This window comes from Podospora anserina, chromosome 4 (assembly GCF_000226545.1).
Source record: "Podospora anserina S mat+ genomic DNA chromosome 4, supercontig 4".
NCBI lineage: Eukaryota > Fungi > Ascomycota > Sordariomycetes > Sordariales > Podosporaceae > Podospora > Podospora anserina.
This window is the reverse complement of record NW_001914850.1, coordinates 1,969,967-1,995,193: the sequence shown is the minus strand read 5'-3', so window position 1 is coordinate 1,995,193 and position 25,227 is coordinate 1,969,967. Positions and strand designations below refer to the sequence as shown.

Below are 25,227 nucleotides of genomic sequence, written 5' to 3'. Positions count from 1 at the left end.
GCTACGGAGTATACGCAGTACGGTCCCAGCAGCACGGAAATTCGCACACGATTACCATGTCGCCGCCGTGCCAGCATACTCCGCCGCACGTCAGAGAGCAAGCGTCTTACACCATGCATTTTTGGGGAGCTCGACCACTAAGAGCCAGGAATACAGTCAGGAAGTAGTGGGCGAGGCCCTTCTCAACATGCGATTGGTCCGTGTCAGATAGAGGCACATCTTCAGAGTGATATCGCAGGCTGGCGTGCTCTGCGAGTGTGCCATCTCGGAGATAAAGATGGCTCGTGAAGAGGAGTCTCTTTGACGCCATTATGATGTATTCGAGGCCATGGGATGCTGTCCGTCTATAAAGACAGCAGTTAATCCGTCTGATTGCCATCCACCAACAAACCCAAAGCTTCACATCACAAAGTTTCAACTTGATCAATCTCCACGCACCTCGCACTTCATCATGTCTCCCTCGGCAGTCGATACAGTCCAACAAACTGTGGACGAGATCAAGGAGAAGGTCATTCCAGTCCAGAATAAGGAGCAAGTGCCAGAGGTTGTCGAGGACAAGGGTGTCCAAGTTCAAGAGGAAGAACTCCCAGAGCTCTACACGAACCACAAGGAGCCTTTGAAGCTCAGTGGCGCGCTTGAGGTCTTTGACTCCTTCGATGTTACCCCTGTGATCGGAAGGGAATATTCCAACGTCGACCTCGTCAAGCTCCTCCGTGCTCCAAACTCGGATGAGCTGCTTCGTGATCTTGCCATTACCAGTGAGTATCGTATCCATGAGACTCCGATGAGAAACATGTTGCTGACCCAGATTAGTCTCTCAACGTGGTGTTGTCTTCTTTCGGAAACAGGAGGGCTTGACTGACGATCTTCAAAAGGAGTTGGTCCAGCGTCTCGGCCAGCTTTCTGGAAAGCCAGAGACTTCCGGTCTTCACATCCATCCCATCAGCAACGCCGCCCGTGAGCATGGTGGCAAGGACGACGAGATCAGCGTCATCTCCTCAGAGCAAGCCAAGAAGCTCTACGCCGATCGCTTCGCCAGCGCATGGAACGGTGGCAGACATCGTCAGTCCGGAAAGGGCCAGTGGCACTCTGATATCACCTTCGAGCCTATTCCCAGCGATTATGCTCTTCTCAAGCTGACACAGCTGCCCAAGACCGGAGGTGGTAAGCAAACCTCTGGACTGCATAGATGCCACAAAAGATGTCGCTGACTGGATGAATACAGACACCCTCTGGGCCTCTGGCTATGAGCTCTACGACAGAATCTCCCCCAAGCTCCGCGGCTTCCTCGATACCCTCACAGCCTACTATGCCCAGCCACTCTTCACCGATGCCGCCAAGCGAAACGGCTTCAGCATCTACTCCGGCGAGCGTGGCGCCCCCGAGAATGTCGGCGATGTCCTCGAGGCCATCCACCCCGTGATCCGCACCAACCCAGTCACCGGCTGGAAGTCAGTGTTTGCTGTCGGACACCACGTCAAGCGCATCCATGGCCTCTCTGATGAGGAGAGCAAGCACTTCCTTGACTGGTTCGTCCAGCTCATCGTCGAAAACCATGATTTGCAAGTCCGCTTCAAGTGGAAGGATGTGAATGATGTTGCCATTTGGGACAACAGGAGTGTTTACCACGCGGCCACCCCCGATTATGTTTTTGAGGACGGGCTGGGCGAGCGCAAGGGGAGCAGAGCTGTCAGTCTGGGTGAGAAGCCTTACTACGACCCTCAGAGCACTAGCAGGAGGGAGGCTCTTAGGAAATAGAGGGTTGAGTTTGGGCACATGGGTACTGCATTTCGCTTAGCTTTTATCAGACAATCAATAATGATATGATGAAGTAAAGTTTCCAGCTCCGTACTGCTATCGTGAAAGCGTATTGTGTGTGTGTATAACCAAGACTGTCCGCATCTTGTTTGAACAGCAGGTGAATCATCGTGTGACTCACTGCGTTGCTGAGGTTTGTGGATAGGTATTGATCAAACCATGAACACCGTACTAGAGTCCAGGAAAAGATTACGAGGGCTCGGCCACATGGCGTTCTACAAAAGCCTCCCACGCCTCCCATGCCAGCCATATCCCCATAGGGCTGTTAACTCAAACGCAATTTGAAAGCATACCATCAAACTCAGATATCACAGACCCGCATCCAAGAGAAATCAAGACAGAGTTTTCACTTCTTGGACAAGCAGTACTCAAGTCGCATTGCAAAGCCGCAATTAATCCCATTGCTGCCTTATTCGTCAGAACCTGGCGAAAACAGTGAATTCACCTGTGACGCGCGCGCTGCCCTGATGACCTACGCAGGAGAGACCCCGCGTCACTTGGCCTAGCGACACTGGAATCAGTTGCTCAAGTTATCCTTCGCGTCAGGCATTGAGCTGCAGAGTGTCGAGTGCCTTCGTCGCAGATGCTTTGGCGACTGGAATCGAACGACGCGAAAAGCCTACCACTCGTACTTCTGGTCAACAGCAACTTTCGACCAACAATCTCAACATCTTACTTGAATGGCGACTTTCCGCGACTTTTTTTCTTCTACGCACATCCTGAAGCCGCTCAGATGGATCTCACAGCTTCAACAACATCCTCAGTCCCAACGTTGATGCTTTACGAGCCGCAAAAATTAGGCACTTTACCTTCTAGACCTTCAACAATCGAGTTGCACTCGACCTCTTCACGTTGTGGCCGGCATCCTCGACCCTTTTCGACCCTTCCATTCACATCACGAGCGACTCCCATTTCCTTAGAGACGTCCATCACCCATTCATCACAACTACCCTCAAAATGTGTCAAGGAACCATCTACGACTTTTGGTATGGATGCCACCCACCCCACTTACTCTCCTTCTCCTCCCCATCGCCCGCTGACTTCCTCCCCAGGTGCCCCTGCATCTTCCACGCCCCTTCAACCTCCTTCTACCTCCAATTCGACATCCACCCCCCCGACTTCAACTACACCTTCACCCGCCGCCCCACCACCAACCCTCTGAAAGCCCACCTGTCCAAAAGCTCCCACAGCATCGTCTACAGCCAGCACTGCGCCGCCTACAAGTTCTGCGACGACTACCTCCACTCCGAAGCTTCAACCCCGGCGATGTGTTCGACATGGGCGGGCTGTGTCCTGCTGGCCACCAAGTGACGTATGAAAGGGAGGCGTTTATTTCCTCACGGCTGTGTGATGCTTGTATCAGCGGGAAATGTGAGGAGAATATGGAGTTTGCGGGGGTCAAGACTGTGAGGAGGAGTCGATATGGGTGGAGGAGTAGGGAGGAGGAGAGGGAGGGGAAGAGGAGGAGCAGAAGTAGACCGGGGAGGGGGGTGAGTCCGGCGGGGAGTGTGAGGAGCTTTGACTCTACGGGGAGGGGGAGGAGTTCATCTGTGGGGTCGACGAGGACGGTGAAGGGGAGGGATATGGGGGTGGAAAAAGGGGGGGTGGCTGGGGAGGGGGAGGGGAAGACGCTGGGGGCGATGAACTTGAAGAATTTGGTGGATAAGATGGTTCAAACGGTGTCTGCGCTCCGGGTTGGTGGGGGTGCTGAGAGACAAGACCAGCCGCGCGTGATGCCTGCCAGTGACCTCGAAGCCATGGCTGAAGAGTCGATGCCGACACCGCTGCCATCTCGACATAAACCTAGCGGGAAGAACCTAGAAGATATGTTTGACAACAGCGGCCGGCCGGAGTATGACTCTGACCAGGACACAGTGGTCGGTGCCTCAAAAACTACGGAAAAGAAAAGCAAGGTAAATGGAAAGACAATCGCTGCGGATGAGATTTCCGGGGTTATGCAGGAAATACCCACCGGCAGAAGCAAGAGTCGCAAACGCCGCATGTGGACCGACCCAAGGACTGATGAAGAAGCATCTCGCGTACTGAGGTTTCTGAGACGGGGGAAGGGTGCTGCTCCCGTCGAGACTGGTAACTCACGAGAGAGATCTCGAGGTCAAGGGTATGAGCGCATTACAATCGAATGAGAGACGGGTTAGCCTCACGCAAGGACAAGAGAGAATGGTTGGGCAAAAGAAAAGGTGGTGGATGATATTCATAAGTATTATGCAGCAGCGTATACACAAAGCTATGACAGTATGTAATTCGACAGCATCTATTTATGTCACCACATAGTAGTGCACACCATACACAAGATGCGCATAAGCTCATAGATATGCATAGCTTCACAACTATGCACAACCTCACAGATATGCACCAAGAAAGTACCTATACAGCATGACTTGTTTCTTGATTCAAATCAGAAAGTGTTTGATCATACAAGGAGACTTTATCCGTGCTGCCCCGAGCATCAATCATTCCACCTACAAAAAGTCCAACTCTACGATGGTTACTTCAGGCTCTACGTACTCTGTAGCGCACTCACCTCTTACTTCAGATGCTTGGGCCATGCAGTTAACCCGTCTCTCTTGCTAATGAACCTTACGGAAGGTCCGAAAAAGAGTACTCGATGGCAACGGCAGTCAACCATCCGAGGGGTGCAAGTGTGACAAGGGGGATCATGTCGAAATGAAGGCCACTCGTACCCGATTTTGTCTGCTGACGATAGGCTTATGTCTCACAAAGGCTGTCCTTGGTATTTGCTGTCTTCCGTTTGTCAAGAAAAAGGTGCCCGATCACCCAACGAGCTTGCTGCGGATCCTTAGCACTCATCATCCCACGAAATTGTTATGTGAGGATCTCTCCGTTCTCCTCATCGGTCCATGAATACCTCTGCGACCATCCAGTCACTCCATCGATCCCTCGAATATTTTTTTTTCTGCGCTCACGTTAGGACATGGCTCAACCAGGCAGTTATGCGTGAATTCTTTGCTCACGTTTGGCAGCCCATTCGGCGTAACCCTTCCGAATCTCTTCGGTTCCCCGATCGTGAGCTACTTCGGACTTCATGGCTTGGCGGAGAATGTAGACGATGACCCATACAAAAGATGCGTAGAATACCAAGAGGTAAATGAGGTCAAGTATCGCCATGTTGTCGAGTAAACAATGGTAAAGTGAGTGTTGAGGGTGGGGTTCAACTTGTGTCTTGAGTCGTGATGGTTGCTCGTGTGATGGGATTGACATGAGGATGAGTGTGGGCGGTTTTCTGGTTCGTGACGCCCGTGAGGATGGACTAGAAAGGGACGGCGTGCTTTTTGTAATGTTGGAAGTCCAGGTGAATCGAGAAATTGAATTATTGACTCCAAAAAGGAGCGTTCTTGTTCACTTGAGGATTTTGGAGCAAGTCAAATGCAGGCACGACCGCCCCATTCTCGTACCTACGGGCTACGACGAATGCGGTGTTGGAGGGCCCTTCCACAAGCATCAGGAAGACGGAAGAGACAACGAGAGGAATGGTGCGTCTCCCATATGTACTGTTTACGTGTGTGTTTAAATCATACAACCCCAGAGCCATGCAGGTGAGGTATGTATCATGTGCCCGATATTAGCAAACTCCAAACTCTCTATAATGCCTCAAGTAACGACCGAATATCCCATGCCCTTTTTCCCTGTGCCATCCCACTGCAGGTTGACGGACTGCCTCACACGTCAACCCACGACCGTGCTTCTCTCTCCCCTGACATTTTCATCTCCAGTCAGGACCTTTCCACTCGGTAGGTTTCTGTAATCATGATACCGTTGTGATTGTGCGCCTGACTGTGCTCCCCATGTTGCACCCTTCCATTCTCAACATCCACCCTCACCACGCGCCCATTGTGGTCGTCCATCTGACTCCGCCTGTACTCATTGAGGATCTCCTCATCAGAGCTGTTCCCGTTGCCTGCACTCCCGTCGCGCCCCCTCCCCACCGTTGTCCGTGTAAAGGGCCCATCAACGCCCAACTTGACATCCGTAAAGCTGATATCATCTGTGCTCTCATTCTGCCCTGTAACCGTGGTGCGACCATCCTTATTGGCAGATACCTGCTGCGATTGCGCAAGCTTCTTTGAGATCGGTTTGCCGTCGGAGCCCAGAACGCCACCGCCGATGGTTTGCAGAGCGTGAGAGGACCCTTGACCGTCCTTGCCGCCGGATTGCTTGTGGTAGCCGCTGGTGCTCTCGCCGAGGAGACGTCGGAAGGCGCGCTTGTAGAGGGGACGACAGACGGGAATGCCGATGCAGATGAGGGTGATGGCCATCTCGGCGGAGGACCAGACGATGAGACCGACGGAGTCCTTGAGGTACGAGGCTGTGTAGAGGCCTTCGACTTCGAAGGTGCGAACGATGCCAGCTGCGGCAGCACTGAGAACAGAAAGGTCAGAGGACTCCGAGCCAGGTGCCCTGGGTGAGGGGTGAACTTACATCAAGCCGAGACTCATGCTACCGGCGATGGTGAACTTTTCGCGTTTGGGCATTTGTAAGGGCATAACGATTAACCAGGGAAAGAGAGCGAAAAAGAAGTCGACGACGATGGTGGAAGCTAAAGGTAGGTGCACAGGTCAACATTTTTCTGCACTACATCAGTTCAAGTGGTCAAGACATACTGCAGAGAAGATAAGAAGTCGGCCTTGTGTCGATGGGGCAGTAGCCCCCCTCGATGCGGCGGTCGTAGACGTAGTTGACGGGAACGCATGAAAGCCAGAAGCACAGAACTTGGGCAATGGAGGCGCCGCTCACGAGCCCCAGGGCTGACCAAATGGCGATTCTGTGCCACCTCACAGTGACGAGACGGAGCAAGAAAGTACCCAGAGACGCCTTGGCGATGGCCATACCGACGATGGCAAAGCCTTGACCGATACACTCGTACAAAGTGGCTTTCACTACTAGTTCCATGTCGCCGATTTCCTCCATCGTCTGCCCAAAGCCCACGGTTCCCGAGAGGTGGATAAAGATGGTGAAGATGAGGAGAAAGATCTAAGTAGTGGAATCGTTAGTCTATGTCTATCATTCCACACGATCAGAAAGTCCACTTACAAAGGCCACAATGTAGATGTGGTCGTCAAGTCCATAAGACGACAAGCAGACGATGCGGGTGTATAGTCGGAGGCACATCAGCAAGAACACCAGGGTACACAAAAACCACATCACCCCCAACGCCCACACGGCGTCACCTTTGAGCGTCATCGCAACTAATGGAATGGGAGACAATGTCAGATTCAAGGAGCGAGGAAACTGAACAAAGACGAGTAACAAGTCTCTAACGAGTCGAGACCAATTGTGACAAAACGCGGGAGGAGTGCCCGGGTTAATAGAGCCTCATCCAAGCGCCCACGAGTGTCGCATGCGAAGGTAAAGAAATAAGACACCGAACGCCACCATTGGACCCCCAAACCCAGGCACGCAATGTCTGAAGATTAGGTTGGGTTTACATATGGCTCAACGGCCAGAAAGGGGGGGATCAGCCTCACAGAAGAGAGGTTCAAGAAGCAGGCGGGCGGCGGAGGAACTCTTTGCGAGTTTCGAAACATGCAGGCCGTGTCTTCTCCGGCTTGCTTGTGTTGCTTTTGCTCTCGAATTCGGTGTCGATCAACTTGGGCGTGTTGCACTGGCAGGGGGGCGTGAAATGCGAATACCAAGGGTTTGGCACCGGGGTTGGGTTCCGAGCGAACCTGTCTTGACTTGCGGGACGCCTGGTCGTTCTGGGGAGAGTGCTGTGGTCCACTACGGCCTTCATCATATCCGTAGAAGAATCGACCTTCAGCATCATCTGTACCTACTGTCGACGACCTCGCAAAGACAACCAGCCCCAGGCATAGTGGAACTAGTGGAGAGGGTGCTGAGCCTTTGAAGATGGCGCCATTTTCAGGGTCCAGACCATCAATCCCGTGCCTGAAGGTCAACGTGGTGCTCTCTGTATGCTGCCAAACGCATGAGGTCGCCAAGCTGGCCTGTGGCTTGAAGAGACTGTCAGCGGCCAGTCAGACCCCCCACGAGTGACCAGTACGTGGCTTGACCCCCTGGAGTCTTCTGGCATTATTCTGGTGCAGGTGAAAAAGAAAGGTGTTGCAGAAGCACGAATGGTGACTGACTAAATCATTGGTTTACGTTTCTGCAGGCCAGGATGTCGGACATTTCTCCAACCGCCACTGAAGAACCATCAAATGTCGGTGAGTGAAATTCATGCTCCTTCCTGCGAATAGACCTATCGATCCTGTATGCCCGATGAAAAACCTAAACCTGAGCATCTTCATGTGAATAGCGGTGCATTGATCGTCTCCAATTTCATACTGACTTGCTCGTCCTCTTCCGTCTGGGGATTGCGCTCAGACAACGACGTTCCATTGTCATGACAGGTTGCACGACAGGCCCCATCCCGGCAGAGCACCCGGCTGGGTCCAGGAACGGATCGTCCGGGCCAACGGTAAGCTCCCACGAAAGCCACCCGTGCACCCCGAGCTGATAGCGCAGTACTCCGTATCTGCTCTGTTTTTATTGGCACGATGACCACAGACATTACGAGACTAGTGAGATTGTGAGGTCCAGACCGGATGGCGGAGGGAGGGACTCAAACGACATGACATCCATGATCCAGCCCGCATCAGAGACAATAGGTGGTGAAGATATGGACGCATAAAGCACAGTGCCGACCTGCAAGAGACAGATGCTACGGTACCGCAGCAGTCAGGCGGCGCAGCACATGGGTGGTGAGTGAAAATGCCGTGCCGGAAAAAAAAACCGGTGGCACGGCTGGGAGATGAAAGCGAGACTGAAACCCTCTCCCAGCCTCTTGGGCCCCTTTCCTCTTTCCGACAACCGGCCGGGACATTTCAGATTTGGCCAATGGATTTCCGAGGGGAAGCACATGTTCCCAATTTGCTGTGTGCTGTTTAAGTTATCTCCCCCGCAGTACCCGGATCTATGGTTCTGACGTTCTTTCCACGTGGGATGATGAATGTCATGTTATGGCCTTCTGTTTCACAGTATCTCATCATAACATATGGGCCATATCGTCTCCATTTCTTCACGAGGTATCTGTACACAAAAGCACCATCGGATCGGCATTTTCCTCGACACATCAGAAACACGAGATAATGAGATGGCTATCCATACAGGCCACAGTGCCAATCCGCTATCGAACACTAAGCCCTGAAAGGGGAGTCTCTTTTGGGCTGGTCTTTTCGCTTCCGCCACCCCCATGGCTCGGCGAGAGGGGAGCCTTGCCCGAATTATACTGGCACAGCTGGGAAAAGAAAGTTTATTATCCACCAAGGCCCGGGAATTGGATCCCGCCGTCGGTCGGCTTGTGGGGCCGTTGGTTAGCAGCCGCTGACAGTTTAAATCAACAACTAACCGGGGCAGGGTTGCACAACGCCACACAGTGCGTCCAACTGCAAATGATATCCATCCACCGCGGCCACACTTCCCGACGACGATCAATGATTCCACCAGGTCGACCTTTCCAAACTGGAGTCGGGCTGCATTGCAACACCATCCATCCATCCACCCATCCAATACTTTAATACACTAGAGCACAAATTGGGGGCAGGCCAAGAAGATGGCCAGTTCCTGTTGGGACCCCCGCATCCGAATGCTGTCTCCCTGATGAACCTTCATAACATCCCCGAGCCCACACGGCTGCCCGGTCACAAAACTCGCTACCGGCCTCCCCGTCTCTCCCTCACCCTTTTCTCTCGAGACATTTTCGAACAGGGAGGAACCATGGCTTCAGCTTCGTCATCAGCCAGCGGCCCCGTGCCAACCGGCGCAACGCTGGACTGGGATTGGAACACTGTCCTCACCGCTGCTCAAAGCAGCAAGCTGACCCTTCTGGTGGTTGCCCCTTCCATCGCTTGCTTTTTGTGGTTCTTTGTCGCCTACCAGACCTCACCGTTGAAGAAGTATCCCGGGCCATTTTTAGCAGGTTTGTCGGCTCCCTCAAGCACAAGCAAATGCACGTCATTGTTCCCGTCAGAATGACAGCTGACATGTCTTGACCAGGATGGACAAATCTGTGGCGGTTATCCAAGGTCTACGGGGCCGAGTATGCCCAGACAATGAAGAAGTTACATGAGAAATACGGCCCCATTGTCAGGATAGGACCAAATCTCCTGGACCTTGACTTCCCTGAGCTTTCTCGCACCATCTACAACACCGATGGCAAATGGGTCAAGTCCGACTTCTACAAAAACAGCAGCTCCATCATCGATGGCAAGATCACCTACCACATGTTTAGCGAGACCAACAATGTCGAGCATGCCAGACTGAAGAGACCTGTTGTGCGCCACTACTCGGTCCCGGCCGTGCTGGCTATGGAGGCACACATGGACAAGGTGGTGGCCGACTTGCTCCAACACCTCAAGAAACGTTTTGTTGAGCCCAGGAAGGTCTGCAACTTTGGCGACTGGCTAGGATACTGTGAGTCTGGACCCCGCCATCGCCTTTCTGGCTATGAACATACTCTAACACGCTCAGATGCCTGGGATTTCCTCGGTATCGTCACCTTCAGCACCAAGTTCGGCTACATGGAAAAGGGCTACGACTTTGATGGCACCCTCGCTGTTGCCGACCAGTCCATCGACTATCTGGCTCTCTGCGGCCAAATGCCCTGGACCGACTACATCCTCGACAAGAACCCCATCTACCCTCTCGGCCCACCCAACATCTCCAACGTGACCAACATTGCCATCCAGAAGATGACGGCCCGTCTCAAGGGCGAAGACAAGGTGTTCAACCCCGAGAAGCCCGATTTCCTGCAGTACTTTATCGAGTCCAAGTCGACCCACCCGGAGATCGTTGACGAGGGCAAGATTATTGGTTATCTTCTTTTGAACTGTATGTCTCCACTCGCTCCCATGTCATGTACCTTGCCTTGAAATTCGATGCTAACACGATCTACCCCACAGTGATCGCCGGTGCCGACACCACAGCCATCACGCTGCGCGCCCTCTTCTACTACACCCTCAAGGACCAGCGTGTGTGGAAAAAGCTCGAATCCGAAGTCCGCTCTGTCTTCAAGGCCTTCGAACCCGCGGCCCACAGCAAAGCCCGTGCCCTCCCCTACTTGGATGCCGTTGTCAACGAAACACTCCGTTACCACCCTGCTGTTTCCATGATCATGGAGCGCATCGTCCCCGAAGGTGGCCTCGTCCTCCCTGATGGCTCTGTCGTCCCAGGTGGCCAAATGGTCGGTATGAACCCTTACATTGTCGGTCGTAACAAGAAGGTCTTTGGTGAGAACGCCGATGACTTTTACCCTGACCGGTGGCTGCAGCGGGATGGGGAGAATGACGAGCAGTACAAGGAAAGGATGCAGCTGTGGAATCAAGCCATGCTTCAATTTGGTGGTGGGTCTAGGATCTGCCTTGGGAGGAACTTGAGTATGATGGAGGTGTACAAGCTTGTGCCTACGTTGCTGTCGACGTTTGACATTGAGCTGGAGGACCCGAATGAGGTTTGGTGGTATAGCAGTCGGTGGTTTTACAGGACGAAGGGGGTTAATTGTAGGTTGAGGCCTAGGAGTGATTAAGGGGAGGAGGTTGGCACGAGCAATACATATACGAATGGTAAATAGTTGGGTATTTGAGTTGGATATGAACGTTCCATCTATCATGTGCTATCATTATGGTTTGCCATATGTCTATCTCTCAAACGCAGTTGACCTTGAAGCTCTGATATGCCACTCCGCCAGCGCAAATGTTGGTGCCATAGCCGTAGGTGGTACCGAACTCGCGGCTGGGGCAGTTGGGGCTGTTGTAGGCGGTGACGGTGCAGAAGTCGGACGTGATCTTGACGCGGGAGATGGCACCGTATTGGTTGCGGCAGGGGGAGCTGGAGTAGCCCACCACGCCGCCTGCTGTGGGGGTGCCGGTGCAGGAGGACGCGCCGTTGTAGGGGGTCCAAGTCCTTGAAGATGTATGGTTAGTTGATTGGGGTGGAAAAGAGGAGAGGATAGGAAAAGGCGCTTACCAGTATGCAGCGCGGGGCTCGATGTCGCGCTCGGTGATGTTGACGACCTCAAAAGCGGCCTCAGGGGCAGGGATAGGGTTGGGAAGGGCGAGAGCGCCGGTAGCGAGGAGGACGAGGGTGGTGAGCTTCATGGTTGTGGCTGAAGGTTGCCTTTTGGGACAGGATGGAGAGAGATGATGAAGGATACTGAGGGATGACTTGGCAGCTGAAGGTGATGGCTATTTGCCAGGTATTTATCTTCGCTTGGTTCTTTCTCCGAAGTCGGTATTGAGCCGGACAATTCAGATGCCCGTAACCAGACATAATGTGGTGTTGAAGTTGGCTGTGTAACAAGCCAAGGAGGCCAAAGAGAAGATGGCATCATGTGTACAGCTGGAAGTGAGGCTATCGAATTCCTCAAGTTACATGGCGGGTGGCTGTCAGGTATAGATGGATAGCCAAGAATACATTTATGGTGTCCAAAATGTACCAGAGCCGAATATATACATACAGAGGGTAAGGCAAAGGTACCTTAGGGTTACATCCAAGTTTTTGACTGTTGTTTCCTAGTCATTGATTGTTGTTGCCGGGTGGGTGACCCAACCGGTCACAAAACTGTTTAAGACAAGTAAATACATGAATTAAGCCACAGAGCAGCATCGATCATTATTTCCAAGTTTGCCTTGTTAGCATTGCTCGAGAATTGTTCGCGAGTGCCAACCCAGGAATTTTTGGGAGTGTATACCGGAACTGTGGTTAAAGCTAGAGGGTATTGTAGTATTGCTTTCTACACGTGGCTATCATCGCGAGTTTTTTGCACTTGTTACGTTTAGTTTCGAGCTCGAGGCAGAGCGTGGGGCAGAATTCTCAAGGCCAAGATCTGTCATGTTGCATAGAATGGAATGCCTGCTGCAGGATCTTTGGGAAGCGAATGCTAGGGAAACAACCCAAGACAAACTAGAAGAGTCTCTATTACGTACTGCGGAATGTTCGGGAAAGTTACCGCGTATTACACTGAGTTACCTACTTAGGTACCTCTTGGTATCCGGAGGCCCTTGAACATGGGCTTTGCGAACCCGGCGAGGACTGGTAACCTTCTTCATGCCTCACATATTCACAGTAGATCGTCGTTGGTCAAGTGAGTAGATAGAAAGCTCTAACATTCTGTTTTGCGTCTCTCGTGATACCCAAGGTTATGACCCTGAAAATTTTAGCTCTTGCTGGATACATGTTTTAACTCTGCGCGTCAACAACAACAGTTACTTCAACCCTTCCTTGGCCTTTCTATCCTTGTTCCACTCTTCAATATCATGTTGAGGCGACCGACTATATCCTGTCCAGGGAACCTCTGGAACTAAACGATCTAGATTGTAGAACCAATAATCCATAGTCTCAGAAAACTGATCATGCTCGTAAGGATTGGTGTCTCGGTCCCAGCCATACATCTCTGTGTTAGGTTCTGGACCCCACACTACACCAAGACTTTCCCCCCTTGAGATTTCATCATCTGTCAAGTTATTCCCGTTGAGCTGCTCCAAGGCGTTGATAATTCTGGGTTCTTAGACCATTTGCCAAAAATTAAGGATATCCTCATTGCTCTTTTTGGGATTCTCAAGTATCATTTCAAGTTCCGTTTCGAGCTCACCAAGAAGTTTCTCGAAGCAAGCGAATTCAAAACGATGTTCGGCTTCAATTTCAGATAACTCTTCTGAGCATTGTGGCTTCCACTTGCATCTGCCGTCCTGACAAGAACTCGAAGGGCTTGAGTTTAATGGGTATGGTACATGGCAAAGGCAATCATGGCGTGGATAACAGCAAGTGTGTGGTAGTTGAAAGGCCTGGAAGGTCACAAACCGGAGAACCTCCTGGTGCTGAGCCCTCTCAAAAATTCCTTCCGAATGTCGCAGGAAAGTGATGGGAGGGGAGCCAACGGGAAGTGGACGGATCGTACGAGCGTGAAAACCCTTTAACAGAAAGGTCAGAGATGTGCAGCCTTGGCGGGTACAGCGACATTGGCAATTGTCTCTGGAAAGAGTCGACTCAGATGGTACGTTGGTGAGAATGTGGTGAAACCAGTGCTTATTACCAAATCCGACCCGCGAATCGTCAAACGAGAGTGAGTATCCAAGCTCATAGAGCACCAAATGTGCACGGAAAGAAATCCTGCCATCGAGAGAGGGACCAATAATAGGTGAATGAAAATTTACCCCGTGGTTATGAAGCCAGCACAGATAGTCGAGTGAATTGTAGCCGTCATGCCCGTAGCCTGGAAACAATGGCAAGCATGTATCCCTAAAGCCGAGATCCCAGAAAATATCGGCGTCGTGAGGATTGCCTAGCAGCATATACAACGATAAGTAGTATCCCGGGTCTTCGTAGGTGCCAGTTTTGAAGTTTTCCGCGAAATCAGGTATCTCGGTGCCCTGTTCGTTAAGGGCTTGGACCACAGCTGGAATCTTGACGTCCAGGACATTAGGATTGGTGAGGCCCAAAACATCCCACTTGCTGCGCGGAAGAGACTGAAGCGCAAAAGTCTTCAGGACTTCTCTCTGCCGCTTGACATATTCTGCATAAGTCCATTTTCCTCGCTCAGAGGTCTGTGATAGGAAGCCTTGCAAATAATATGTTTGGCCTAGTCGGCTTGTGCCACCGTCCCGGAAAAGATGAAGCGATGCCCCGGCTTCCAGGAGAAGAAGTACTGATTGGGAACAAATGCAATCGGTACATTGAGATGGTGCAGTGCGATTTTTGCACTTTCTACCGCTAAGGTAAAGGGCACATGCTAGTGGCGTCTGACCGTGGTTGTCTATCTCATCGAAAAGCGACGTTTCTTTTGTTGCAGCGAGTAGTAAACGTAAACATTCCGGATTGCCAACAGCGAGATGAAATGGAGTTTGGCCCAAGACGTTATATTCCCTTAGCATATAAAGGTACTGGGTCGCAAAAAGTTCAACCTGGTGTACGTTATCGGTGATGATGGCTTCGCTCAGTGCGTTGCAACCCAAGACTACAACAGTCAGTCAGTACCTAGGCATATCAAATTTCTTCTGCTGCTTGAACACTTCTTTTGCTTAGATTTTCTCAAAGACACCTAGTCTGCTCACGGAGGTACGGAAATAAGGTACCCACCTTCTCCCATATGGGGTGAGCACCACGGCAGCTCTAAACACCGAGCCACGGATCGGGAAACCGACCAGCTTGGAAGGAAATTCATCGATTTGATCACTGGTGACTACCTCGGCCGAATTTGGGAAATAACCAGGTCCATGATGTCTGAGAATATAAGAGTGTAGGAAGAATTGAAATGGTTGATGAAAGAACCCAGCGGCGACCTTTTTGGGTGTATGTTAGTCAAAACGCGATTGATCGATGGTCCTATGGTTTTGAGAGTTGGTGAATATAGGTACATTGTTAGGAGGATTCCAGAGTCGAGTAACGATTTGATGAAGCAAATTAAAGAGGGGGCAACTTCAAGATTGACGCCTTCTTTTTGAGAATTCCAATCACTTCCGAATTCCCAAGCGATCTAGGTAAACAAAAGCGAATGTGAGCTAACACCGTATTGCAAAGTGTCTGCATTGTGGCCCGCACGTACGTAAAGAAAATATAAACTTACGCTATCGAGGAGTTCACAAATCAATGACTGGTTATTCTCATTCACGTCCAAAGGTGATGCTGCGTTTGTGCGAAACAACCACAATATCTTAGCGAATGCTAATGCGGCAAAATCTTTCCACCGCATTAAAGTTGTTTCAGACCACATCCGAGGTTCGAGCAAATGCGCTGCCAAAGACGCCAATACTCCCACTATCCTCCAAGCTGGTGCAATCCTGGCGTCCACCATGGGGAACCAAGTCGAGGCTGCCTTCCCCATACTGTAGCCACCAGCTCCATAGGCCAAGGAAACTGACATCTGTATGGCCTTTTGGCAAAGTCGTCTCAAGCCTGTGAATCTGATACCTACTTGCCGTTCCCGTGTTGTAAGACGTGATGATTTGTTAAAGGAACAACCTCGAAAGTGCGACTCTTCAACGTCGATGATTTTGAACAAAGAGCCAAAGTGGCTAAACTGCCAGTCCTTTCGCATGCGCCACGTACGCGGGCGACACTGGCACTGCAAGCTTGCGGCTAACAGTGAGCTTACGAGTTCTTCAAACCCTGGGCTGTTTGACGTTGATCCATGCGAAGTCACACCGTCTGAGACTTGATTGTGTGTTTTTCTAGAAGGCAAACTCGAATCACAGATGGTTCTCAAGGCGTTGGGTTTCGAGAGAAGTCGGTGGATGGTAGTGTCGGCTGCAAGATGGAGTGTAGTCTAGGTGTTGAGGTCAGTTTTCTCCACCCTGTCACGCATGCAAGGCAGATCACTATACATTCTTGCCCTTCTTAACACTACCGCTGTCATGGTCCTTGATGAAATTCCGAGTGATCTCTCTCAGTTGACTGACTTCATTAAGAAGTTGAATCCCGAGTTCGATTTGCCTCTGCGCTGTGGCTTGACGCTTCTCGATGAGCTCGATGTGATGCGATGTCGCTTGAGACTTGAGGGCATCGAAGGTGTCGGCATAAACGTGTTGCGAATTCTGAATGGCAAGCAGTTGGTCTGTGACTTGGAGGTGATTCGCGGCCTGTTGACAATGGGAATCCTGAATACGATTGCCAAGATCATGGTTGCTGTCACGAATCGATGAAACCGCCGAGCTCAGTGCAGCCTTCCCATCATTGATGGAAACGTTGAGAGCCAGAACTTGAGATTGAATTGCATCTTGTTTGGAGGAATTGGCATGGGTGTTGGACTCGACATCCGCCAGCTTGCTCGAAATGAAGCCGGAGACTTGCCTATTACAATTGATGTCAGTGCCTCAAATACTAAGCACTAAGGAATGAGCGGTCGATTACTTACAGCCCCAAGGTCTGTGCCGCGAGATTCAAGGCTTGGCTGACTGGAAGCAGACGATCCAGCAGCTGCGTGAGCTTTGAGCGCTCCAAAGGATAGGTCATAGAACGCTCGATCGTGTCCTGTCGCTTCGATGATTGGCCATGCGTAGTGAAATGGGCAAGAAGCTCCTCTGAAGATTTCAGCTCTGCCGCAACATTCGTGAGATTACGCATCAAGGCCGTTGTTGGAACCGGGTAGCTTGGTTCAAGGGATGTCGAGCACCCTTCGAGAATTCGCAAGTTCTCCGTAAGACTGTCAACAAGCCGCCGAATACAGGCTAACAAATTGGGTTAGAAATTCATGTTTCGATCAACCATGGCGTCCATAAAATTCGCGTACCGATATTTTCATCCCGTGCTTTAAATCGCATCGAGATACTTGATAATGCCGCCACCAACCTGAATACCGAGTGAAATAATACTAGCGGCCAGGCCACTAACGGCCAGCGTCGGCCATGATGCCAAAGAAAGTGCGCGATGATGCAAGGTAAAGTGGGTAGCTTGAAAATCTTTAGCAAGAGTCGATGCGGGATGATAGATGCAGAAGACAGTCTTCGAATCTAACGGGGTTGTCGGGAAGAAAAGAGCGGGGGTTCCCAGTGCCACTGACTCTGGGCTGCCTGCTGTGGCGGAGTGCAGAGTACTGCACGCAATGACAACTCAACTATTCCGTCGGTCGAATCAGAGCAGCTAACAAGGGCAAGGCCGGGAGGGTCACACGGGTCTTATGCAGCTCGGAAAGCGTGCAGGTCATTTGAAAGACGGCTGTCGCAGGCAACGAAACAGGGTGGAGTCGATACTAAATAGTAGGAGTAGTCTGTACCGAAAGCTTGCGTGTATTTGAAAGCAGGGTCGTTGCCCCCAGGTCATACTGTGTCTCTGAGGTATTCAGGGGCATCCTGTATATATTCAGCCATCACCCTCCTCATGTAAGTCCTAGATATCTCACAAACAGGTCTCAAATCACATCGTTGACCACAGTGCTTCTCAGTATTATGGCCGTTGGCTGGCTCCTTTTGGACCCTTGTCTTTCACAGTTCGATTGTTCAAAACTAATTACATGAGGACCTTTGGATATCTACCTAACTGCGTTACAAGAGATCTATTCCCCAGATTGAGCCAGACCCTATCCCTAACACATCTACACGTCGACCCCCTATCTACAAAACAGCAACACAGACATAGGCATTGGCCCACATGCCAGTGCAGTCGTTCCTAACAGCCGGATTCCACCTCACAAAGTTTGCCTGAGTAATCCCGTAGCGCTGAGTGATGGTCTGGCAAGTCTGGCCAGACTGGACAAAGTGGAAGGTCTTGCACGAGCTAGTCATTCCATCCTGATACGGGGTAGGCGTCTGAATACCATTGCCCGGGTTGACAGGCGTGGGGGTGTGTCCAACAATGGAGATGCAAACATAATAATCCAACCACAAGAGAGTGCAGCCAGACCCAACATAGGGATTCCAAGAGGTAAACTGGGCCACGGTGATTCCCTTTGACGCGGCGATAGCGGCACAGGTGTCTCCCGACTTGACCTTGTAGAAAAGATCGCAGTTCTTGACCATGTTGGGTTGGATAGGGGTAGGGGTGGCGATGCCATTGCCGGCGCTAGTGGTGGTGGTAGGCTTGGTAGGGGTGTGGCCGATGATGGAGACGCAGGCGTAGGCATTGGCCCAGAGTCCAGTGCAGGTTGAGCCTACGCTTGGGTTCCAGCTGAGGAACTGAGCCTGGGTGATGCCGTGCTTTGCTGCTACACTCTCGCAAGTGTCACCGCTCGCGACGAAATAGAACTCATCGCAGTTGTTGGCAATGGTGGCCTGAGTTGGGGTAGGGGTGGTGATGCCGTTGCCGGGTGTGGTGGGCGACGGCTCATGGCCGATGATGGATACACAAGCGTAAGCATTAGCCCACAGTCCGGTGCAAGAAGCACCCACGCTGGGGTTCCACGCTTTGAACTGATCCTGAGAGATCCGGTAGAGCGAAGCAACCACCTCGCAGGTCTGGCCGGCCGTGACAAAGTGGAAAGCGTCACAGTTGTCAACAATGGTGGCCTGCGTGGGGGTAGGCGTGGTGATACCATTTCCGGGCTTCGTGGTTGTTACTGGGGGAGCGACAGTAGATGAAGAGGAAGTGGAGGTGGTCACAACGACAGTGCTGGAACTGGAACTTAAGGCAGAAGACACGCTCGTGCTCGAGGTTGAGGTCGACGAGGGTCCTGGCGAAGGCTCCGAGTCATCAATGGCCTCAACGCAGTACGACCTTCCGACCTGCAAGGTACAGCCTGATGTGCTAGCAAGCGATGGGTTCTAAAGGATATGGTAAGTGACTCCGGTCAGATTTGGTCTAGCTAGCACTGCAGATTTCTTACCCAGCGCCTCAGTTCTTCCAGGGTGATGTAGTTGTCCCTGACAATGGTGTCGCAGGTGGTGGCTGAGGTGATATCAGCCCACCAAAAACACTGGCTTGTCGTGTTTGGGTCATAGGGAAGCGACGGCGTGAGGCCGTCGCGAGCCTTTACCACAGAGGCAGGTTTTCCAGCGGCCACAGCCGAGAAAAGACCGCCAAGGAGGACAAGGGTGGATGTCGAGGACAACATGGTGATCTGCAATGGATGGATGGCGGCCGGAGGGACTCGGATTAAAGCGTAAGCCTGGTGAACCACTCTTCGGGTCCAGATTGCAGAGGGATCTGACTTGCTATATAGGCTGGCGGAACAGGAATGGTTGTATTGGCGAGAGACTAACTACAGCGTAAGCCTGCTCAGCCTGACCGCTGCAACGTTAACTCAACAAGAACGTGAAAATATTCGTGGTGGTTGCCTGGGCCTCGAGCCTCGCCAAAAGCCAACATCTGTTTACCGTAGCAGTGGATGTGTGATCCTTGCGAAGCCGTACCTGCATTGCATTTAGGTTGGGCAGTTGGACACAAGACCCATGCAGGTTCACATGGGGCCAGCATCGTTGTATCAGGACGGAACACTGGTAGATAGGTACGATACTTTGTAGTGAAGTAACAGTACCACCCTCGTAGCTTTTCTCGGCCGTTCACAAAGTATTCGATGACCCTAGCTTCTTGGCTAGCTATTAATTCATGAGACTTGCGTCTCTGCTGTCGAGCTTACACGATGTAGGGACCTAAGCACTCTCACCACAAAATAATTGGCACTCAAAAAAGGGTTGAATCTATATTATATAATTGTTGATTAACTTTAAATATTATTTTGATAGTCATTTAAATTGTTATTTACATTTTTTTAAAATTAATTTATTTAATATTTTTCAAATTTCTATTAATCTTTTATCCTCGATCATTTGGTTAATTACCTTACTTAATTTATATTGAAAGGTTAAGGTCCCATATACAAGCCTCAAGGCCTTGTAGTAGTAATGCACTTTGGTGCTCACGGTGCAGCGGAAACTCGTGACACGGTGCTTGTACCTCACTTCTGGGTCTGCATAGGCTCCAGCGCTTTACAGCGCTGTATAACAGAGTAATAGTGGGTGACCTTCTGTATTTATAGCACTGGCCTTCTATAATACCACTGTTGTGCTCCGCAATAGAGTTTGCACTCGACCTTGAGGCATAGTTCACCGTTTAAGATGGGGTTCTTTATTTGCGGTGCCAACTATTCTGTGAAGAGGGTGCCAAGGAGGTTTGGGCCTATAAGGTAGCAATCTTCGAAGCGAGTCTCATCAATAAAGTGTAAGGTATGTGAAGGCGAGGCTTAGTCCTCAGTGTTGCGCTGACCCAACAACCATCAAGGCGAAAATTATAGCCAGGGTAGCGGTAGGCAACATACCGGCCGAAGTTACAATCACATGGCTGGAACTTGGAAGTGTATACTTGCTTGTTGCGGGCCGAGATTACCAAACGAGTCCCGCATGTTCAGGTGGCGCAGCGCACCGCCTAATGCATCACGTCTAATGTTACATTCCACTGGCGGGGGAAAGGTATAGTGCTATATTCCATCGGCTGTGCCACACTATGTCTATGGAGGGCTCGGACGACCGAGGTTCAGGATAACCAAAAGACTTCCTATGTTGGAGCCTGTCGGGTGCCAAGACATGTTCGGTGTCCCATTAGGTGCTGTTGGGAAGAACGGTGAAGGGACACAATAGGCGCGCAAACCGGAGACATCAATGGCAAGGGGTGGAGACTTTTCCCTGTGTCGGTCCATGAGTGTCTTCCAGCAACCTGGCGAACATGACACAAAGCGGCAGATTCACAAATGATGCCTGGTAATATCAATCTTGGTCTTCGAATTGCTATGTACCCAAGAAAAGAGCTAGCTAAGATATCTAAACCTAAGGTACATGGTAGCAGAGTACCTGGACAAATCACCCCTAACCTCAACATTTTGCCATTATCCGTCGTGAAGCCATATCAATCAACTGAGTACCTCGCGTCTAGAATATACCCATGTTTTTGATAGCATCTAAGTTACGCTTCGCGCCAGAAGTAGATGTGCTCGTCGAACTGACAGTGCCGGCGGTTGAAGTTGTGGTGACAGGAGGCACGTTTTGCTCGGCCTTGTAGATCCGAATGAATCCAGGGCCGCCGCAAAAGGTACTGGGATTGCCTGTGCAGGGCGAGTTGCAGCTGGTTTGGTTGGCAGCCCACTCACCGCCGACATAGGAGCCGCACCAGCACTGGTTACCGTTTTGAACGCCGGCATAATCGTAAAAACGGCGATAGCACGTCTGCCAGCACTTGGGAACGCTCAGAGACGAGTCTCCGTTGGGGTTGAAGTTGACGTCAAGAATGGGAAGCTCTGGGTCCTCGACATAGCAGCCCATGTCAGTCCAGGCTGTCGGCGAGGGCCCTAGAATGGGCGCGGTGGTGGTCGAGCTGCTCGTAGTTGTGGTTTTGCTCGTAGCCGGCAGGGTGCTGTTGATCTTGGTCCATGTGATGACGCAGTACGAATTCCATTCGTACCACGGCTCGCAGTTGAGGCCGACAGATGGATTCCAACGACTGAACTCCTCTGGAGTAGCCTCGAAGTAGTCGCGCACCCACTTGCAAGACCGGCCATCGTCATTGTTGAACCAGTCGGCACAGTCAGAGGTGGTTTCTGGGTCGTATGGAAGTAGAGGGTAGTCGGTGCATCTCACTCTGCGTGCGAGAAGCGACAGCCCAACGAAAGACAACAACCAAGAGGCCTTCATGATGTTGACGAAGATGACGAAGATGACGAAGTGAAGTTGACCGAAAAGATAGATGGAGTGGTGCAGGCGCAAGAACACCAGAACCTGACGGCAGGAGGGAGAGCTGAGCCGGTCTAAAACAACTTGAGCAACGTTCAATGTGAACGCAGACCTCTCTATTGAGTGGAGGGCTGGTAGGTTGTTGATGTCTCCAGCTTAGCCTCGGCTCCCGAACTAGGTAACCTAAGGTACACACAGGTACCGAGTCGGGGCCAGCATCATTGTCACGACGAAGTATCCCAGTGAAGCTACCAACAGGCTCGCTGATACCACTTACCTTACTGTCAAATGGAACGATAGTCTCAGCCAGGAATCCATAGCATCTAGTAGGCAATGGAAGAAAAAAGACAGCCCCGAGCCTTGCCACTCTAGCGAGGTAGCGAGCCGGTACCAACCGAATGGAGGGGCGGTCTTGGCAGGGGCGCAACCCTACGGTATGTAACATCAGGACAACCAACAAGCTAAGAAAAAATTTAAGTCTAAAAAGTTCCAGTCCCTTGTATAAAAGGGCAGGGCTTGGATTTTCGTCTGATGGATCCAATGAGACACAATTTAGGAAGGTGACTTTTGCATCGACACTGAGGACTTTTCTGTCCAACTGCTTGATGCTAAATCTGCCTACCAAGTACGACCACACTCCCCCAATGCATCCTCAAGAGCCTCCATCATCACGTTGCGTTGTATTGGCGCATGGGTCTACATGCTTGGCATTGACTGTCAAGCTAGGTAGCCCTTCCCCGACAGGTAGGTGGTTGATGTTCTAGGCACATAGATTTCTTCCTCGGTCGACTTCAGTCTGATATCACCAACAGAACAGGCCTATTTTCTCACTTAGTAGTTCCAACCAACTTTCGTTCGCTTCCTCCGTCGGCCCCTGTTCCCGTCATTTAATTTAAGTCAGCTCGAGGTCTAGCCCAACGCTTACCGACGGAATCCATGTCGTCGGCTGCCACACACTGGACGACCACAACCATGACCACCGCCACCGCTGCGACGTTCCACCCCTTCCCCCGTCTGCCATCCGAGCTCCGGGCTCGTATCTGGGAGCTGAGCGTCGAACCCCGCATCGTCGAGGTGCGTGTGGTCCGCCATGACCCGAGCCCCGTCAAGGTCACCGATCCAGACTCGTGGACGGACGCATGGATGAAGAAACGTCTGCCACCAGTGCGCCACCTTCGTTCCCACACCCCGGCGCCGGCCCAGCTGCACGCTTGCAGTGCAGCCCGTGAGCACCTGAGCAAGTACCCCAACGGTGGATACCAAAAAGCCTTCTCCGAGATCATGACCACGGCTACCGACGGGTTCGACCCCGTGCCCGAGGACGACCCGCAGGGCGAGCGGAACCGCTATGTCTGGTTCAACTTTGGCATCGACGTGATGTCGGTTGGGGCGACGGATCTCCACGACTTTCGTGCTGTTGCTCACCAGGTCCGACGGCTGCGACTGGAGAGGGAGCTCTCTAACGAGTATTTCTCCTACACCGAGTCGAAATTGTTCAGGAAGTTTGGCAACCTCGCCGAGGTTCATCTGGTCTGTCTGGACGGTGTGCTGGCGGGTTATGGGGTTACGAATGACATTTACTTTCCTTGCGGGCCTGAGAATGTATACTTTGTCGATCCTGAAGAGATGGGGGGCAAGGTGATGAACAGCGTTGATTTGGATGCCATGATGGACGGAGAGTGCGAGGAATTTGACAGGACGGAGTGAGGGGAGAGTTCCATGTAGATGAGACGTAAAATGACGAGTTATACCTGACTGATGAAACGGCAACAGTTTGAGACGAAGAATCCCCTTCTAGGCCATCAGTACCTGATGTTTTTATTTACATGCATATGCTAATGAGAAGCGAAAGCAAACTGTCTTGAAGAAGACTCCCATCCAAATCTTTTCCCCGTATCAAATCCAACTCCTGCCATAAAAACGATGATAGGACCAGGTGAATGGACTTGAAGAAGTGGTAAAGCACCTAACGCCTTCGGCAACGGTTTGTCCGGTCGCTGATATTCTTGTACGATCTGAGTACTTGCCAGTGGTCTCGGGCATTATTATTGGCAGCATCACCCCGATAATAAGTATTAAGCCAGTTCCGGACGCGAGTGCGGGTGTCAGAAGGGTTATTGGGGCTGTTGATGGTACCCTCCCAGTCGACCGTCTTCCACTGCCTCTCGTCTGGATCGACGCCGGCGGGTGGTACATAACCGTCGCGATAGTACGGACTCGGGCCAAAGTTCTTTTCCCAGATCGTAACACCGGGGAGAGCGTTGCGGGCAGCGGGGATCAAGTGACGGCCGTGGTCTGCAACACGAGCTGTGGTGATCTTGGACAGCGTGTCGTCAACGTTGCGGAAGGCTTGCGCACCGGCGGCCGCTCTCACGGCCGGCTTGTTGTAGTTGTCGTTGGTGATCTGGCCGATCCGGTAGATGAAGTCGTTGTGATTATTGCGTCCATGCTTGACCGCCTTGTATCCCCTGAAGTTGTAAGGGGGCCGCCCATGGTCTCTCCAAGTCCAGAGACAGTTGGTCGCAGTCCTCTCAACGTCCAGAGAGCCGTCCGCCCTGGTAACAGCCTGTGTCACGCCGGCCATTCCCGGCCGCAGGTTGCCCAAAAAGAGCTGGAAATCGTCAAAGTTGCACTGGCGGCGTCCCTGTCTCCCCCGGCAAGGCACCCAATTGCCTATACATTTGGATTGGTAGTTGTTCCAGTTGCTGCACTGATAACCAATCTGGCGGTCTGCCTCGGGATTCTGTTGATCGATGAGATAGGCCTGAAACAGCCAAACCCTCTCGAGGCAGTTTTGGTACCCCCCTGCCCACACAGATGTGATGAAGAAGGCAAGAGTAAGGGCAAAAGGGATCTTCATGATGTAGGCTTGTCGTGGTGGTGTTGTTGAAAGGGGGAATAGAAGAAGACGAAATGGAGATACTTTGGCACGGTCTCAAGAGCCGGAAGGCGAAGAAAAACCTCAGGGGCAAGTGCGCGAGGTTTTGATCAGGGACAGACAGAGACAGGTTCTAATAGATACCCAGGTACGCAGGTCCCTTCACGGCTGGCTTGCCTTGCCGAGCTCTGAATGACCAGGAATTTTGACCGGGTTGAATATCTGGAAGTACACCGTACCTAGGTACCATACTCATCGAACTTTGACATCTTGGATTCCATCCCTGTCCAGGTGTTGTTCTCTCACATCTGGAAAAAGCCTAAGCCAGGCACCCCACCCTCTATCATGAACCTGGGCTTTCCCGCCTCATGTTGCAGTATGTCATTAAAACAACCAACAGACGGTTTG

At 51.6% G+C, this 25,227-nt stretch overlaps 10 protein-coding genes across 10 annotated transcripts; 3 read left to right on the top strand and 7 right to left on the bottom strand.

Annotated features, from left to right (window-relative positions):
• Positions 1-328: 328 nt before the first annotated feature.
• Positions 329-1,758, top strand: PODANS_4_5480 (uncharacterized protein; the record flags this gene model as incomplete). The annotated part of the gene is made up of 3 exons (XM_001906272.1): positions 329-758; positions 814-1,164; positions 1,226-1,758. The coding sequence occupies 3 exons, from the start codon at positions 329-331 to the stop codon at positions 1,756-1,758; spliced, it is 1,314 nt and encodes a 437-aa protein (XP_001906307.1).
• Positions 1,759-5,570: 3,812 nt separating this feature from the next.
• On the bottom strand, positions 5,571-7,038 carry PODANS_4_5490 (uncharacterized protein; the record flags this gene model as incomplete). Its single annotated transcript, XM_001906271.1, has 4 exons — positions 5,571-6,216; positions 6,277-6,394; positions 6,459-6,828; positions 6,889-7,038. 4 exons carry the CDS (start codon positions 7,036-7,038, stop codon positions 5,571-5,573), a joined length of 1,284 nt encoding a protein of 427 aa, XP_001906306.1.
• Positions 7,039-9,573: 2,535 nt separating this feature from the next.
• Positions 9,574-11,380, top strand: PODANS_4_5500 (uncharacterized protein; the record flags this gene model as incomplete). The annotated part of the gene is made up of 4 exons (XM_001906270.1): positions 9,574-9,775; positions 9,853-10,269; positions 10,327-10,686; positions 10,758-11,380. The coding sequence occupies 4 exons, from the start codon at positions 9,574-9,576 to the stop codon at positions 11,378-11,380; spliced, it is 1,602 nt and encodes a 533-aa protein (XP_001906305.1).
• A 118-nt stretch (positions 11,381-11,498) lies between these two features.
• Positions 11,499-11,951, bottom strand: PODANS_4_5503 (uncharacterized protein; the record flags this gene model as incomplete). The annotated part of the gene is made up of 2 exons (XM_001906269.1): positions 11,499-11,757; positions 11,821-11,951. The coding sequence occupies 2 exons, from the start codon at positions 11,949-11,951 to the stop codon at positions 11,499-11,501; spliced, it is 390 nt and encodes a 129-aa protein (XP_001906304.1).
• Positions 11,952-13,358: 1,407 nt separating this feature from the next.
• PODANS_4_5506 (uncharacterized protein) lies at positions 13,359-14,723 on the bottom strand (the record flags this gene model as incomplete). The annotated part of the gene is made up of 1 exon (XM_001906268.1): positions 13,359-14,723. The coding sequence occupies one exon, from the start codon at positions 14,721-14,723 to the stop codon at positions 13,359-13,361; it is 1,365 nt and encodes a 454-aa protein (XP_001906303.1).
• A 1,327-nt stretch (positions 14,724-16,050) lies between these two features.
• Positions 16,051-16,204, bottom strand: PODANS_4_5510 (uncharacterized protein; the record flags this gene model as incomplete). The annotated part of the gene is made up of 2 exons (XM_001906267.1): positions 16,051-16,114; positions 16,173-16,204. The coding sequence occupies 2 exons, from the start codon at positions 16,202-16,204 to the stop codon at positions 16,051-16,053; spliced, it is 96 nt and encodes a 31-aa protein (XP_001906302.1).
• A 1,693-nt stretch (positions 16,205-17,897) lies between these two features.
• Positions 17,898-19,333, bottom strand: PODANS_4_5520 (uncharacterized protein; the record flags this gene model as incomplete). Its single annotated transcript, XM_001906266.1, has 2 exons — positions 17,898-19,043; positions 19,106-19,333. 2 exons carry the CDS (start codon positions 19,331-19,333, stop codon positions 17,898-17,900), a joined length of 1,374 nt encoding a protein of 457 aa, XP_001906301.1.
• Positions 19,334-21,143: 1,810 nt separating this feature from the next.
• On the bottom strand, positions 21,144-21,902 carry PODANS_4_5530 (uncharacterized protein; the record flags this gene model as incomplete). Its single annotated transcript, XM_001906265.1, has 1 exon — positions 21,144-21,902. The coding sequence occupies one exon, from the start codon at positions 21,900-21,902 to the stop codon at positions 21,144-21,146; it is 759 nt and encodes a 252-aa protein (XP_001906300.1).
• A 1,011-nt stretch (positions 21,903-22,913) lies between these two features.
• On the top strand, positions 22,914-23,648 carry PODANS_4_5540 (uncharacterized protein; the record flags this gene model as incomplete). Its single annotated transcript, XM_001906264.1, has 1 exon — positions 22,914-23,648. One exon carries the CDS (start codon positions 22,914-22,916, stop codon positions 23,646-23,648), a length of 735 nt encoding a protein of 244 aa, XP_001906299.1.
• Positions 23,649-23,907: 259 nt separating this feature from the next.
• Positions 23,908-24,801, bottom strand: PODANS_4_5550 (uncharacterized protein; the record flags this gene model as incomplete). Its single annotated transcript, XM_001906263.1, has 1 exon — positions 23,908-24,801. The coding sequence occupies one exon, from the start codon at positions 24,799-24,801 to the stop codon at positions 23,908-23,910; it is 894 nt and encodes a 297-aa protein (XP_001906298.1).
• Positions 24,802-25,227: the final 426 nt, after the last annotated feature.